At 43.1% G+C, this 18,273-nt stretch overlaps 1 protein-coding gene across 1 annotated transcript in view; it reads left to right on the top strand.

The window, feature by feature from the left end:
- LOC110536763 (glutamate receptor ionotropic, NMDA 3A-like) overlaps positions 1–15,277 on the top strand; it is an 89,921-nt gene extending 74,644 nt beyond the window's left edge. The window contains exons 8-11 of the mRNA XM_036936735.1: positions 683–844; positions 8,139–8,209; positions 10,501–10,660; positions 12,596–15,277. Of these exons, the coding sequence (XP_036792630.1) occupies positions 683–844; positions 8,139–8,209; positions 10,501–10,660; positions 12,596–12,796 (594 nt within the window). The 3' untranslated portion in view covers positions 12,797–15,277. The remainder of the gene's footprint in view (positions 1–682; positions 845–8,138; positions 8,210–10,500; positions 10,661–12,595) is intronic.
- Positions 15,278–18,273: the final 2,996 nt, after the last annotated feature.

Consider the following 18,273-nt stretch of genomic DNA (forward strand, 5'->3'; position numbering starts at 1 on the left):
GTGATGTGTAATAGTGTACAGTGATGTGTAATAGTGATGTGTACAGTGATGTGTAATAGTGTATATTGATGTGTGATAGTGATGTGTACAGTGCTGTGTAATAGTGATGTGTACAGTGATGTGTGATAGTGTATAGTGATGTGTAATAGTGATGTGTAATAGTGTACAGTGATGTGTAATAGTGTACAGTGATGTGTAATAGTGTATAGTGATGTGTGATAGTGTATAGTGATGTGTAATAGTGATGTGTAATAGTGTACAGTGATGTGTGATAGTGTATAGTGATGTGTAATAGTGTATAGTGATGTGTACTAGTGTATAGTGATGTGTAACAGTGTACAGTGATGTGTAATAGTGATGTGTACAGTGATGTGTAATAGTGATGTGTACAGTGATGTGTAATAGTGTATTGTGATGTGTAATAGTGTATTGTGATGTGTAATAGTGATGTGTAATAGTGTACAGCGATGTGTAGTAGTGTACAATGATGTGTGATAGTGTATAGTGATGCTGCTGAACCGATACATTACACTTTACTGTTAAATAAATTATCTTCAGACTGTTTTGATGGGACTTACATATACTGATCCTGTCTGTCTGTCTGTCTGTCTGTCTGTCTGTCTGTCTGTCTGTCTGTCTGTCTGTCTGTCTGTCTGTCTTGTCTTGTCTTGTCTCTTTCCAGACCTTACAAATGGGCATAAAGCATTTCTCAGGCCTGTTTTTGATGCTGTGTGTCGGGTTGGTTCTGTCTCTCCTCACCACCCTGGCTGAACACATAATCTACCGCTTTGTCATACCCAGAGTCAAGGACCCCAAGTTCAAGTATTGGCTGCATACTAGTCAGGTAATACTGGGCATACACTACACGACTTGCAAAATCATAACATTGCTGAGCCTCTCACATTAAGCAAACATCTTTCCTGTAGTTTTTTGTCTTGTTTACATAGTGATGCTCACACTAAACATTGTGGCACAGACAGGGGGATACACACTACAAGATTCTTCACTTGGTCATGAGGATTTTCAATACCACCCTGTCTCTATAAAACAATTATGTGATGATGTGATTAGATTGTTGATGTAGCAACAAGGAGCTGTGGCTCAAAGCTGTCTCAGAAACGTTTCCGGTAAGACATTGCCGTTTGCCATACAGAGCCAATACATTTTGAATTGAATGACAGTGCTTGTTAACTTCAGAGTTGAAAGGACTTTTGACACTTTGACTTTGGTTAGAAAAGTACACAATGCTCCTCTGACCTGCTCACATTAACCGAGCAACGATATGGATGTTTTGTCTCCGATATCAAAAACTTTGTGTGGTATACGCCCAGGGCTCTAAAGAACGACCAATTGGGTAGCACATGCATATATTTATTTATTGCTGTGCGAACAGTACTTTTATTTTGGGAGCACCGTAACAACAAAATAATTATCCGATTAAAACAACTCAATGAGTAACAATATTTAGACAAATCACCAAAATCGCTGCTCAAACAAGACAGGCTGATTTATTGTTTACAAATCCTAACAAATCATGATGCTACGTATGATTCGAGAGGGGTTGTTTCACAAATTCAAGAGGCCTAGGAGGGACAGAACTAGTGACAAAATGTTGTGTTAGTTCTGTGGAACGCGTGGAGTAATAGCAGCAGGGGAGACTTATTTCTGATCTGGATCCAGCAACCTAAAACACATTGGACAGGGGATCCAGCAACCTAAAACACATCGGACAGGGGATCCAGCAACCTAAAACACATCGGGCAGGGGATCCAGCAACCTAAAACACATCGGACAGGGGATCCAGCAACCTAAAACACATCGGACAGGGGATCCAGCAACCTAAAACACATCGGGCAGGGGATCCAGCAACCTAAAACACATCGGACAGGGGATCCAGCAACCTAAAACACATCGGGCAGGGGATCCAGCAACCTAAAACACATCGGACAGGGGATCCAGCAACCTAAAACACATCGGGCAGGGGATCCAGCAACCTAAAACACATCGGGCAGGGGATCCAGCAACCTAAAACACATCGGGCAGGGGATCCAGCAACCTAAAAAACATCGGACAGGGGATCCAGCAACCTAAAACACATCGGACAGGGGATCCAGCAACCTAAAACACATCGGGCAGGGGATCCAGCAACCTAATACACATCAGACAGGGGATCCAGCAACCTAAAACACATCAGGCAGGGGATCCAGCAACCTAATACACATCGGACAGGGGATCCAGCAACCTAAAACACATCGGGCAGGGGATCCAGCAACCTAAAACACATCGGGCAGGGGATCCAGCAACCTAAAACACATCGGGCAGGGGATCCAGCAACCTAAAACACATCGAACAGAGGATCCAGCAACCTAAAACACATCGGGCAGGGGATCCAGCAACCTAAAACACATCGGACAGGGGATCCAGCAACCTAAAACACATCGGACAGGGGATCCAGGAACCTAAAACACATCGGGCAGGGGATCCAGCAACCTAAAACACATCGGGCAGGGGATCCAGCAACCTAAAACACATCGGACAGGGGATCCAGCAACCTAAAACACATCGGACAGGGGATCCAGCAACTTAATACACATCAGACAGGGGATCCAGCAACCTAATACACATCGGACAGGGGATCCAGCAACCTAAAACACATCGGACAGGGGATCCAGCAACCTAAAACACATCGGGCAGGGGATCCAGCAACCTAAAACACATCGGACAGGGGATCCAGCAACCTAAAACACATCGGACAGGGGATCCAGCGACCTAATACACATCGGACAGGAGTTCCAGCAACCTAATACACATCGGGCAGGGGATCCAGCAACCTAATACACATCGGACAGGGGATCCAGCAACCTAAAACACATCGGGCAGGGGATCCAGCAACCTAATACACATCGGACAGGGGATCCAGCAACCTAAAACACATCGGGCAGGGGATCCAGCAACCTAAAACACATTGGGCAGGGGATCCAGCAACCTAAAACACACCGGGCAGGGGATCCAGCAACCTAAAACACATCGGACAGGGGATCCAGCAACCTAAAACACATCGGACAGGGGATCCAGCAACCTAAAACACATCGGACAGGGAATCCAGCAACCTAAAACACATCAGGCAGGGGATCGAGCAACCTAAAACACATCGGACAGGGGATCCAGCAACCTAAAACACATCGGACAGGGGATCCAGCAACCTAAAACACATCAGGCAGGGGATCCAGCAACCTAAAACACATCGGACAGGGAATCCAGCAACCTAAAACACATCAGGCAGGGGATCGAGCAACCTAAAACACATCGGACAGGGGATCCAGCAACCTAAAACACATCGGACAGGGGATCCAGCAACCTAAAACACATCAGGCAGGGGATCCAGCAACCTAAAACACATCGGACAGGGGATCCAGCAACCTAAAACACATCGGACAGGGGGTCCAGCAACCTAAAACACATCGGGCAGGGGATGCAGCAACACCACTAGATCTACTAACTACAGCAACACCACTAGGTCTACTGACTACAGCAACACCACTGACCAACTGACTACAGCAACACCACTAGGTCTACTGACTACTGCAACACCACTAGGTCTACTTACTACAGCAACACCACTAGACCTACTGACTATAGCAACACCACTAGACCTACTGACTACAGCAACACCACTAGGTCAACTTACTACTGCAACACCACTAGGTCTACTGACTACAGCAACACCACTAGACCTACTGACTACAGCAACAGTCACTAGTCCTACTGACTACAGCAACACCACCAGGTCTACTGACTGCAGCAACACCACTAGACCTACTGACTACAGCAACACCACTAGACCTACTGACTACAGCAACACCACTAGACCTACTGACTACAGCAACACCACTAGGTCTACTGACTACAGCAACACCACTAGGTCTACTGACTACAGGAACACCACTAGACCTACTGACTACAGCAACACCACTAGGTCTACTAACTACAGCAACACCACGAGACCTACTGACTACAGCAACACCACTAGGTCTACTGACTACAGCAACACCACTAGACCAACTGACTACAGCAACACCACAAGAGCTACTGACTACAGCAACACCACTAGGTCTACGGACTACAGCAACACCACAATACCTACCTACTACAGCAACACCACTAGGTCTACTGACTACAGCAACACCACTAGACCTACTGACTACAGCAACACCACAAGTCCTACCTACTACAGCAACACTACTAGGTCTACTGACTACAGCAACACCACTAGACCTACTGGCTACAGCAACACCACTAGGTCTACTGACTACAGCAACACCACTAGGCCTACTGACTACAGCAACACCACTAGACCTACTGACTACAGCAACACCACTAGACCTACTGACTACAGCAACACCACTAGGTCTACTGACTACAGCAACACCACTAGACCTACTGACTACAGCAACACCACTAGACCTACTGACTACAGCAACACCACTAGACCTACTGACTACAGCAACACCACTTGGTCTACTGACTACAGCAACACCACTAGTTCTACTGACTACAGCAACACCACTAGACCTACTGACTACAGCAACACCACTAGGTCTACTGACTACAGCAACACCACTAGGTCTACTGACTACAGCAACACCACTAGGTCTACTTACTACAGCAACACCACTAGACCTACTGACTACAGCAACACCACTAGACCTACTGACTACAGCAACACCACTAGGTCTACTTACTACAGCAACACCACTAGACCTACTGACTACAGCAACACCACTAGACCTACTGACTACAGCAACACCACTAGACCTACTGACTACAGCAACACCACTAGACCTACTGACTACAGCAACACCACTAGGTCTACTGACTACAGCAACACCACTAGACCTACTGACTACAGCAACACCACTAGACCTACTGACTACTGCAACACCACTATCCCTACTGACTACAGCAACACCACTAGACCTACTGACTACAGCAACACTACTAGACCTACTGACTACAGCAACACCACTAGACCTACTGTCTACAGCAACACCACTAGACCTACTGACTACAGCAACACCACGAGGTCTACTAACTACAAGGGATGCAGCAACACCACTAGGAACACCACAACTACCAGACCTATTTGACAGGCAACAGGTGGCAGCCCAAGCCCGTCAACAGGCAGAGCTATCTGAGATAGAGATGAAATCTAACAGCACTTACGGCCAAGGAGGAGAATGATTTTCTGTAATTCAAACGCAAAATAATGGATTACAAATCAACCCAACATATGGAAATGAGGTGTCCTGAACAAACAAAACTGGCATTTGGCACCATCGCGGACACAATCCGAGAGGAGGTTTAGTGCAATCATGGATCCTTGGGACGCCACTACCCTAAACCTTAAACCTTAAAAGCAAGTTGATTTATTAGCTAGATTCTAGATCAAAGAAATGCATTCGTTATTTTGAGAGGAGACAAATATTTATTTAATTATCCAAGTATCAGTAGATAATCAGCGTGTTGCCTGGTTACAATATTATTAGTATTATTATTGGTAGTATTATTAGTAGTAGTATTATTAATATTATTATTATTATTAGTAGTAATATTATTAATATTATTATTAGTAGTAGTAGTAATATTATTCATATTATTATTATTGTTAGTATTATTAATATTTTTATTAGTAGTAGTGTTATTAATAGTATTATTATTATTAGTGGTAGTATTATTAATATTAATATTATTATTAGTATTATTAATATTATTAGTAGTACTAGTATTATTGATATTAGTAGTAGTAGTAGTAGTAGTAGTAGTAGTAGTATTAATATTATTATTATTACTATTATTAATATTAGTAGTATTAGTAGTAGTGTTTTTATTACTATTAATATTTCTTAATTAAATTAGTATCAGTAGTATTATTTTTATTACTATTAATATTATTATTAGTATTTTGTATTGCTATTAATATTATTAGCTGTATTAGTATTAGTAGTGGTATTTCTATTACTATTAATATTATTAGTATTATTAGTATATGTAGTGGTATTTTTAGTACTGTTAATATTATTAGTAGTATTAGTATTCGTAGTAGTATTTGTATTACTATTAATGTTATTAGTTGTATTAATACTGTAATTACTATTATTAATATTAGTATTTGTGTTTTTATTATTAGTAGAAGTAGTATTAGTATTATTATTATTATTATTATTATTAGTATTATTATTGTTGTCTGTTAGCTGAACTCAATAATGGATACCAGTTTCCTGTTTGCAGTAACACTTTTAAATACAACAAAGGTTATGTTTAATCACCTATATACATATTTTTGCTGTGTCACTTTAAAATACAATCAATGTTGTTTTGTATTTTACATTTGTTTGTCCAAAAAAAAATAACCTATGTAAATATTTTTTCACTTTTGAATACAAAGATTAAAGTTAGTTTTATTCTAATGGTTGGCCCACTCTCTAGTGATGTGTTCTACATCATTAAGGTAACAGTTGATGACAATTAACAATGATCGGACAGTCAGTCAAAAATTGTTTTGTTTCTGGTGCTCCTTACTTTTTATAGTTAGGAGCACCAGTGCTACCTATGAAAAAAGATAATATAGAGCCATGTGTACGCCTGGCTCAACAACTAACTCAACTTTCACTATGTTTAAATGCCAGAAAGTTATACTCCTAAAGTATGATATTCTCAGATTAAGTGTACTTTAAAGAATAGATACCTTAGCTGTCTGGGTTGGGATCAAATATATTTTATTTTAGTCGATTTCTCAAAATGAAATTGATTGACCTCAACCATTGCAGTTTCTGTTACATATCTGGTGTGTTTCTAATGTCTGCTGTGTTTCTGTCTGGTGTGTTTCTGTCTGGTGTGTTTATAATGTCTGGTGTGTTTATAATGTCTGGTGTGTTTCTGTCTGGTGTGTTTATAATGTCTGGTGTGTTTCTGTCTGGTGTGTATATAATGTCTGGTGTGTTTCTGTCTGGTGTGTTTCTAATGTCTGGTGTGTTTCTGTCTGGTGTGTTTCTGTCAGGTGTGTTTATAATGTCTGGTGTGTTTATAATGTCTGGTGTGTTTCTAATGTCTGGTGTGTTTCTAATGTCTGGTGTGTTTCTGTCTGGTGTGTTTCTAATGTCTGGTGTGTTTCTAATGTCTGGTGTGTTTCTAATGTCTGGTGTGTTTCTGTCTGATGTGTTTATAATGTCTGGTGTGTTTCTGTCTGGTGTGTTTCTGTCAGGTGTGTTTCAAATGTCTGGTGTGTTTCTAATGTCTGGTGTGTTTATAATGTCTGGTGTGTATATAATGTCTGGTGTGTTTCTGTCTGGTGTGTTTCTAATGTCTGGTGTGTTTCTAATGTCTGGTGTGTTTCTGTCAGGTGTGTTTATAATGTCTGGTGTGTTTATAATGTCTGGTGTGTTTATAATGTCTGGTGTGTTTCTGTCTGGTGTGTTTCTAATGTCTGGTGTGTTTGTAATGTCTGGTGTGTTTATAATGTCTGGTGTGTTTCTGTCTGGTGTGTTTCTAATGTCTGGTGTGTTTATAATGTCTGGTGTGTTTATAATGTCTGGTGTGTTTCTGTCTGGTGTGTTTGTAATGTCTGGTGTGTTTCTGTCTGGTGTGTTTATAATGTCTGGTGTGTTTCTGTCTGGTGTGTTTCTAATGTCTGGTGTGTTTATAATGTCTGGTGTGTTTATAATGTCTGGTGTGTTTCTATCTGGTGTGTTTATAATGTCTGGTGTGTTTCTGTCTGGTGTGTTTCTAATGTCTGGTGTGTTTATAATGTCTGGTGTGTTTATAATGTCAGGTGTGTTTCTGTCTGGTGTGTTTATAATGTCTGGTGTGTTTATAATGTCTGGTGTGTTTATAATGTCAGGTGTGTTTCTGTCTGGTGTGTTTATAATGTCTGGTGTGTTTCTGTCTGGTGTGTTTATAATGTCTGGTGTGTTTATAATGTCTGGTGTGTTTATAATGTCAGATGTGTTTCTGTCTGGTGTGTTTATAATGTCTTGTGTGTTTCTGTCTGGTGTGTTTCTGTCTGGTGCGTTTATAATGTCTGGTGTGTTTATAATGTCTGGTGTGTTTCTGTCTGGTGTGTTTTTTGCTCTGTCCCTCAGAGATTACACCGAGCTATGAACACATCTTTCAACGACGATAAACTGCAGACTGTGGCCAAGAAGGAAAAAAGGTAACAATTCATTGATGTGCCGTAAGGAAGCAAATTGACAGACGGCTGATTTATTGACTCGAGAAACGTTTGATTTAATGTTCCAGTTTGACAGCGTGTGTCACTTTTTTTTATTCATCACATTTTGGCTAATTGAATTGTCAGTGATGATAGTAGTGACGGGATGATGGGTGACACCCTGCTTACAGGCTGTGGATCATGTCAGCAGCAGATCAGTGGCCGTCAGTGCCGTTTAAGATGAGGGATTACATTCATTTTTCATGAGAATGGCCTCATTCTTATTACCGCGTATTGGGATGACTGTCATCCTAGCTCAATGTAACATTAATAGGTTTAGGCTACTACATGATACTCTAATTTCCTCTGTACCCATCATGAGGTTGCTACAACCTAGCCTATGAATGAAAGTTTACAACGTAGGTGCACACAGGTCGAGAGACACATTTGAGGTGACAGACAGTATCACATGGACAGGCAGATACTCATTCAATACCACCTTGCACACTCGTGCCTGCATCTAGCTGATGTAAGGTGTCATTATTAATCCAACAGTTGCAAACCAGAGTTTCTATTGGACAAATTCAGGTATGTTTGTCCCTGTTTTTGTTCCGTTTGCTTCCGTTTAAGAAACGTTTTTTAAACAGAATCGGAGGAATGAATACATCCCTGATCACGCGTAAACACAGTTCACTTTCATAGCAGCCACGTTGTATTCATTTTGGCATCTATGCGCTCTACTCCTCTCACCTTGTCCCTTCGCTGGTGGATTTCAATGCCAAACACATCAGCTGTAAGTGACCAGGCGAAAAATCCTTTCCAAGTCAAACAGCTACACACAGCCTACATTGTTGTCACCATATTAGCTAAGGTAATGTCATAGTCAGCATAGCTTATAAAACAAACATGTTAATAAACCCACTAAAACCATGCAGTAATATTACAGTGTACAGTCAGTAAGCCACCGGTGGGCCCCGGTGGCAATAAATTAGTAAATCCAAAGCTTACCTTGACTTGGAAGAATTCCAGTGTTGTGTTGGATAGTCCTAGCCAGCTAGCTAATATAGCATCCCTCTGTTATAGCCAGCTAGCTAATATAGCATCCCTCTATTATAGCCAGCCCTCTAATATAGAATCCCTCTGTTATAGCCAGCTAGCTAATATATAATCACTCTGTTATAGCCAGCTAGCTAATAGAGCATCCCTCTGTTTTAGCCAGCTAGCTAATATAGCATCCCTCTGTTATAGCCAGCTAGCTAATATAGCATCCCTCTGTTATAGCCAGCTAGCTAATAGAGCATCCCTCTGTTATAGCCAGCTAGCTAATATAGCATCCCTCTGTTATAGCCAGCTGGCTAATATAGCATCCCTCTGTTATAGCCAGCTAGCTAATATAGCATCCCTCTGTTATAGCCAGCTAGATAATATAGCATCCCTCTGTTATAGCCAGCTAGCTAATATAGCATCCCTCTGTTATAGCCAGCTAGCTAATATCGAATCACTCTGTTATAGCCAGCTAGCTAATATAGCATCCGTCTGTTGAAGCAGGGTGTTTCAGAAGGCTAAACTAGCTAGATGCATTTACTAGCTAAGTAAGTGAAACTATTTCTATCTTGCTTCTCCTTCATTTTGGAATAAATATTTTTTTAACTGTCTTTCTCTCTCTTTGAGTCAACTATTCACCACGTTTTATGCACTGCGGTGCTAGCTAACTGTATCATGCTTTCAGTACTAGATTAATTTTCGGATCCTTTGATTGTGTAGGCAACATGTCAGTTCATGCTGCAAGAGTTCTGATAGGTTGGAGGACGTCCTCCAGAAGTTGGCATAATTACTGTGCAAGTCTATGGAATGGGGTGAGAACCATGAGCTTCCTAGGTTTTGTATCAAAGTCAATGAACCAAGAGGAGGATGGAAGCTAGCTGTCCTCCGGCTACACCATGGTGCTACCCTACAGAGTGCTGTTGAGGCTACTGTAGATTTCATTTCAAAACAATGTGTTTTAATCAATTATTTGGTGGTGATTATACTTAGTATTGTTTTATCTAAAAAGGATATTGTTTTAAATGTATTACATTTAAAAAAAAAAATGAAATTCACTGAGGATGGTCCTTCCATTCCGCCTCTGAGGAGCCTCCACTGCATCAGATAGCAGGTTCTGTAGTGCACTATAGGCCCTGGTCTAGAGTAGTACACTATAGGCCCTGGTCTAAAGTAGTACAATATAGGGAATAAAGTGCCATTTGGGATGCAAATCAACGTCCCTAAAGACGTGTATTTGTTCGACCCCAAAGGTGCAACGTGGGTAACCACCACCAACAACAACAGGAGCAGCCATGCGTACCATGGAACAGCTCAGAGTCCAACTGCAACTGCAACAGAAGGAAGCTGCCTCCTCAGGAGTCCCATCTGGAGTACCCCCACTGTGACTGCCCTCTTCTTCCTCTTCCTCGGGTAGGCCAGCTCAAGCACAGAAAAATAAGGAACACATACAGTGCCTTGCGAAAGTATTCGGCCCCCTTGAACGTTGCGACCTTTTGCCACATTTCAGGCTTCAAATATAAAGATATAAAACTGTATTTTTTTGTGAAGAATCAACAACAAGTGGGACACAATCATGAAGTGGAACGACATTTATTGGATATTTCAAACTTTTTTAACAAATCAAAAACTGAAAAATTGGGCGTGCAAAATTATTCAGCCCCCTTAAGTTAATACTTTGTAGCGCCACCTTTTGCTGCGATTACAGCTGTAAGTCTCTTGGGGGATGTCTCTATCAGTTTTGCACATCGAGAGACTGAAATTTTATCCCAATCCTCCTTGCAAAACAGCTCGAGCTCAGTGAGGTTGGATGGAGAGCATTTGTGAACAGCAGTTTTCAGTTCTTTCCACAGATTCTCGATTGGATTCAGGTCTGGACTTTGACTTGGCCATTCTAACACCTGGATATGTTTATTTTTGAACCATTCCATTGTAGATTTTGCTTTATGTTTTGGATCATTGTCTTGTTGGAAGACAAATCTCCGTCCCAATCTCAGGTCTTTTGCAGACTCCATCAGGTTTTCTTCCAGAATGGTCCTGTATTTGGCTCCATCCATCTTCCCATCAATTTTAACCATCTTCCCTGTCCCTGCTGAAGAAAAGCAGGCCCAAACCATGATGCTGCCACCACCATGTTTGACAGTGGGGATGGTGTGTTCAGGGTGATGAACTGTGTTGCTTTTACGCCAAACATAACGTTTTGCATTGTTGCCAAAAAGTTCAATTTTGGTTTCATCTGACCAGAGCACCTTCTTCCACATGTTTGGTGTGTCTCCCAGGTGGCTTGTGGCAAACTTTAAACAACACTTTTTATGGATATCTTTAAGAAATGGCTTTCTTCTTGCCACTCTTCCATAAAGGCCAGATTTGTGCAATATATGACTGATTGTTGTCCTATGGACAGAGTCTCCCACCTCAGCTGTAGATTTCTGCAGTTCATCCAGAGTGATCATGGGCCTCTTGGCTGCATCTCTGATCAGTCTTCTCCTTGTATGAGCTGAAAGTTTAGAGGGACGGCCAGGTCTTGGTAGATTTGCAGTGGTCTGATACTCCTTCCATTTCAATATTATCGCTTGCACAGTGCTCCTTGGGATGTTTAAAGCTTGGGAAACTTTTTGTATCCAAATCCGGCTTTAATCTTCTTCACAACAGTATCTCGGACCTGCCTTGTGTGTTCCTTGTTCTTCATGATGCTCTCTGCGCTTTTAACGGACCTCTGAGACTATCACAGTGCAGGTGCATTTATACGGAGACTTGATTACACACAGGTGGATTGTATTTATCATCATTAGTCATTTAGGTCAACATTGGATCATTCAGAGATCCTCACTGAACTTCTGGAGAGAGTTTGCTGCACTGAAAGTAAAGGGGCTGAATAATTTTGCATGCCCAATTTTTCAGTTTTTGATTTGTTAAAAAAGTTTGAAATATCCAATAAATGTTGTTCCACTTCATGATTGTGTCCCACTTGTTGTTGATTCTTCACAAAAAAATACAGTTTTATATCTTAAGGTTTGAAGCCTGAAATGTGGCAAAAGGTCGCAAAGTTCAAGGGGGCCGAGTACTTTCGCAAGGCACTGTAGCTTGAGTATTTACTTTTTTTAGGAGAGGAAGTCTTGTTGGGAAATGGTACATATTTTAAAGCCCTGTAGAAACCATTTCCTGTATTCTGCAGCCTATGATATACAGTTACAGGCAATACCAGTAGATAGAATTTAGTCAGATTTAATGTATCAAATCAGAGGGTCATTTCTCAAATTTCTCATATATTATTTATGTTTTGATTCGTGCCATTTGATTGGTTGGAAGTAATCTAAATGTCTCTTATTTTCTCCTATTCCTCCTCAGGTGAAGAGCCCCCTACAGGCCACCTCTAACGGGAGGACAGACCTGATCCAGGTGGGTCTAAAAACCAGGACCAACCCCATGCTGCAGGAGCTGTCCGAGCTGGAGACACACATTACCATCATCAAACAGCAGCTGCACATCGCCATGAAGAAGAAGAGGGAGCTGGAGCAGTACCAGCAGACACATAACATGACAGAGTAGAGGATTGGTACAAGCAGACACATAACATGACAGAGTAATTACGCTATAGAAAAGGTACCAAGTCAATAGCGCGAGTGAAGACATTACAAGCTGGTGAATGAGGCTGTGAAGCTAACTCTGTTACAACTGGTACCAGCAGACACAAGATATCTGAATAGAGGCTGGAGCTACCAGCAGATACACAACACCCCTAAGTAGAGGCTGGAGCTACCAGCAGATACACAACACCCCTAAGTAGAGGCTGGAGCTACCAGCAGATACACAACACCCCTAAGTAGAGGCTGGAGCTACCAGCAGATACACAATACCCCTAAATAGAGGCTGGAGCTACCAGCAGACACATAACACCCGTAAGTAGAGTCTGGAGCTACCAGCAGACACATAACACCCCTAAGTAGAGTCTGGAGCCATTCCGGAGTAGAGGACTAGACATAAGACAAACAGGAACACTGAGTAGAGGCTGGAGCCATACCGGAGTAGAGGACTGGACGTAAGACAAACAGGAACACTGAGTAGAGGCTTGAGGAGTACCCCAACAAAACGAAACCCTGATATCCCTGAGTCCGAGAACAGCACATGGGACTAGCAGGAGGACAACAGCCCGAGACCCAGATACCAGCAGGACTAACCCCAGGCCCAGAGCACCAAAGAAAACCACCATGGCTGCTCCCTGAGCCCTGGGGCCCTGGACACTGTCTGCTCTGCACCTCCAATCTCCAAGATCTCTCTGATGAGTTAACCAGAAGGAACACTATATGCACCAAAAGCCTTGGAACCTGATCCCTGTCCGGGATGGAACCTGATCCCTGTCCTGGATGGAACCGGATCCCTGTCCTGGATGGAACCTGATCCCTGTCCTGGATGGAACCGGATCCCTGTCCTGGATGGAACCTGATCCCTGTCCTGGATGGAACCTGATCCCTGTCCTGGATGGAACTGGATCCCTGTCCGGGATGGAACCTGATCCCTGTCCTGGATGGAACCTGATCCCTGTCCGGGATGGAACCTGATCCCTGCCCTGGATGGAACCTGATCCCTGTCTGGGATGGAACCTGATCCCTGCCCTGGATGGAACCCGATTCCTGTCTGGGATGGAACCTGATCCCTGTCCGGGATGGTTTGACTGAGTTACAGTTCGAATAGAGAAATTAGTCCATTTAAATCAATGCATTAGGTTCTAATCTGTAGATTCCACATGACTGGGAATACAGATATGCATCTGTTGGTCACAGATACCTTAACAAAAAGGGGGCGTGGATCAGAAAACCAGTCAGTATCTGGTGTGACCACCATTTGCCTCATGCAGTGCAACACATCTCCTTCGCACAGAATTGATTAGGCTGTTGATTGTGGTCTGTGGAATGTCGTCCCACTCCTCTTCAAAGGCTGTGCGAAGTTGCTGGATATTTGGTGGGAACTGGAACACGTTGTCGTACACGTCGATCCAGAGCATCCCAAACATGCTCAATGGGTGACATGTCTGGTGAGTATGCAGGCCATGGAAGAACTGTGACATTTTCAGCTTCCAGAAATTGTGTGCAGATCCTTGTGATGAGGTAATGAATGGCACGAAAATGGGCCTCATGATCTCGTCACGGTATTTCTCGACATTCAAATTGCCATCGATAAAATGCAATTGTGTTTGTTGTCCGTAGTTTATTCCTGCCCATACCACAACCCCCTCTGTTTACAACGTTGACAACAGCAAACCACTCTCCAGACGACCCAGAGGCCCACACAACACCATCTGCCGTAGAGGTGAAACCGGGATTCATCCATGAAGTACCCATTTTCTCCAGCGTGCCAGTGGCCCTCGTTGAACATTTGCCCACTGAAGTCGGTTACGACGCCGAACTGCAGTCAGGTCAAGACCCTGGTGAGGTCCTGGTGAGCACGTAGATGAGCTTCCCTGAGACGGTTTCTGTTTGTGCAGATATTGGTTGTGAAAACCCACAGTTTAATCAGATGTCCGTGTGGCTGGTCTCAGACGATCCCGCAGGTGAAGAAGCCAGATGTGGAGGTCCTGGGCTGGCGTTGTTACACGTGGTCTGTGGTTGTGAGGCCGGTTGGACTTACTGCCAAATTCTCTAAAACAACGGAGGCAGCTTATGGGAGAGAAATTAACATTCAATTCTCTGGCAACATCTCTGGTGGACATTCCTGCAATCAGCATGCAAATTGCACTCTCCCTCAAAACTTGAGACATCTGTGTCATTGTGTGACAAAACTGCACATTTTAGAGTGGCCTTTTATTGGCCCCCAGCACAAACTGCACCTACTGTATGTAATGATCATGCTTTTTAATCAGCTTCTTGATATGCAACACCTGTCGGGTGGTGGATTATCTTGGCAAAGGAGAAATGCTCATTAACAGGGATGTAAACACATTTGTGCACAAAATTTGAGAGAAATAAGCTTTTTGTGCACATGGACATTTTCTGGGGGATAATTTATTTCAGCTCATTAAACATGGGACCAACATTTTACATGTTGCGTTTATATTTTTGTTGTTCCTCTCGCCTCACATAATATTGGACATCTTGTTTAATACAGAATATATACTCTTATATACTCACCTGAGACCTAATGTGGAGAGAGATGGGGACCTAGGGAATGATGGTACAATATGACATTACAACAGACCTTTTCCTCATGAAGCTACGGTTTGCTTATATTTGTGAATGGGACCATGGGACCATGGGACCATGGGAGACAGAGAGTGACTGTGCCACAGAGGAGGTGTGTCTGGTGGTGATGAGCGTGCCGTAGAGGTGTCAGGTTCCTGCGTCCCAAATGGCACCCTAATTCCCTATTTAGACACACTACTTTTGACCAGAACTATGGACCCTGGTCAAAAGTAGTGCACTAAAAAGGTAATCGGGAGCCATTTGGAACGCAACCAGGGGTGGGTGAATATGTGGAGCGTGCTGTAGAGGTGTCAGAATGATCTATGATAGCTGAAGCAGAAACAGAAGTGGTCCCTCTCTCCCTCTGAATGCTGAGTACCATTGACCCTGATGGATCTCTAAACACAGGTTGTCTCCCATATGGCACCCTATTCCCTATATAGTGCACTACCTTCGACCAGATATATATAGGGAATAGGGTTCCATAGCGTTCGGTCAAAAGTAGTGCACTATAGGGAATAGTGAGCCATTTGGGATGCGTCTCTAAATACTCTGGTCTGTCTGGTTCCCCTTACAGTACAGATGTTCTGTTCTGCTCTGCTCTGTTGGGCTTTGTTATGTCCTGTTCTGGTCCGCTGTGTTCCGTTTTGCTCCGTTTTGCGCTGTTATGCTCTGTTCTGTTCTGCTCCATTCTGTTCTGTTCTGTTCTGCTCCGTTATGTTATGTTCTGCTCCGTTATGTTCTGCTCTGTTATGTTCTGCTCCGTTCTGTTATGTTCTGCTCTGTTCTTTTCTGCTCCGTTATGTTCTGCTCTGTTATGTTCTTCTCCGTTATGTTCTGCTCTGTTCTGCTCTGTTATGTTCTGCTCTGTTCTGTTCTGCTCTGTTCTGTTCTGCTTTGTTATGTTCTATTCTGCTCCGTTCTGATCTGTTCTGTTCTGCTCAATTCTGTTCTGTTCTGCTCTGTTCTGCTCTGTTCTGCTCCGTTATGTTCTGTTCTGCTCCGTTCTGATCTGTTCTGTTCTGCTCAATTCTGTTCTGTTCTGCTCTGTTCTGCTCTGTTCTGCTCCGTTATGTTCTATTCTGCTCCGTTATGTTCTGTTCTGCTTCGTTATGTTTTGCTCCATTCTGTTCTGTTCTGCTCTGTTCTCTTCTGTTCTGTTCTGCTCTGTTCTGCTCTGTTCTGCTCCGTTATGTTCTGTTCTGCTCCGTTCTGATCTGTTCTGTTCTGCTCAATTCTGTTCTGTTCTGCTCCGTTCTGCTCTGTTCTGCTCCGTTATGTTCTGTTCTGCTCCGTTCTGATCTGTTCTGTTCTGCTCAATTCTGTTCTGTTCTGAACCGTTCTGATCTGTTCTGCTCCGTTCTGTTCTGTTCTGCTCCGTTCTGATCTGTTCTGTTCTGCTCAATTCTGTTCTGTTCTGCTCCGTTCTGCTCTGTCCTGCTCCGTTATGTTCTGTTCTGCTCCGTTCTGATCTGTTCTGTTCTGCTCAATTCTGTTCTGTTCTGCTCCGTTCTGATCTGTTCTGCTCCGTTATGATCTGTTCTGCTCCGTTCTGATCTGTTCTGCTCCGTTATGATCTGTTCTGTTCTGCTCCGTTCTGATCTGTTCTGTTCCGCTCCATTCTGTTCTGATCTGTTCTGATCTGTTCTGTTCTGCTCTGCTCTGTTCTGTTCTGCTCCGTTCTGTTCTGTTCTGGTCCATTCTGTTCTGATCTGTTCTGATCTGTTCTGTTCTGCTCCGTTATGTTCTGTTCTGCTCCGTTCTGATTTGTTCTGTTCTGTTCTGCTCAATTCTGTCCTGATCTGTTCTGATCTGGTCTGTTCTGATCTGTTCTGCTCCGTTCTGTTCTGCCGAGTTCTGTTCTGCTCTGTTCTGTTCTGCTCTGTTTTGCTCCATTCTGATCTGTTCTGTTCTGCTCTGTTCTGATCTGTTCTGCTCCGTTATGTTCTGTTCTGCTCCGTTCTGATCTGTTCTGTTCTGCTCCATTCTGTTCTGATCTGTTCTGTTCTGCTCTGTTCTGTTCTGCGCTGTTCTGCTCCGTTCTGATCTGTTCTGTTTTGCTCCCTTCTGTTCTGTTTTGTTCTGTTCTGCTCTGTTCTGCTCTGTTCTGCTCTGTTCTTCTCTGTTCTGCTCTGTTCTGTTCTGCTCTGTTCTGTTCCTTTCTGTTCTGTTCTGCTCTGTTCTGCTCTGTTCTGCTACGCTGTTCTGTTCTACTCTGTTCTGTTCTGTTCTACTCTGTTCTGTTCTGCTCTGTTCTGCTACACTGTTCTGCTCTGTTCTATTCTGCTCTGTTCTGTTCGGCTCTGTTCTGCTCTGTTCTGCTTTGTTCTGTTCGGTTCTGCTCCATTATGTTCTGTTCTGCTCCGTTCTGTTATGTTCTGCTCTGCTCCGTTATGTTCTGTTCTGCTTCGTTATTTTCTGTTCTGCTCCATTATGTTCTGCTCCATTATGTTCTGCTCTGTTCTTCACCGTCTTGTTCTGCTCCGTTCTGTTCTGTTCTGCTGTGTTCTTCTCTGTTCTGTTCTGCTCCGTTATGTTCTGTTCTGCTCCATTCTGCTCTGCTCTCTTCTGTTCTTCTCTGTTCTGCTGTGTTCTGTTCTACTCTGTCCTGCTCCGTTCTGCTCTGCTCTCTTCTGTTCTTCTCTGTTCTGTTCTGCTCTGTTTTGCTCCGTTTTGTTCTTCTCTGTTCTGTTCTGTTCCGTTCTGTTCTGCTCTGATCTGTTCTGTTCTGCTCCGTTCTGTTCTGTTCTGCTCTGTTCTGCTGTGTTCTGCTCCTGAGGGCTCAGTCAGGATGATAATGAGGAGGAGTTGTTTTATGGATGATGGGTTTGGGTGTTTTCTATTTATAAA

This window comes from Oncorhynchus mykiss, chromosome 12, assembly GCF_013265735.2.
Source record: "Oncorhynchus mykiss isolate Arlee chromosome 12, USDA_OmykA_1.1, whole genome shotgun sequence".
Lineage (NCBI taxonomy): Eukaryota > Metazoa > Chordata > Actinopteri > Salmoniformes > Salmonidae > Oncorhynchus > Oncorhynchus mykiss.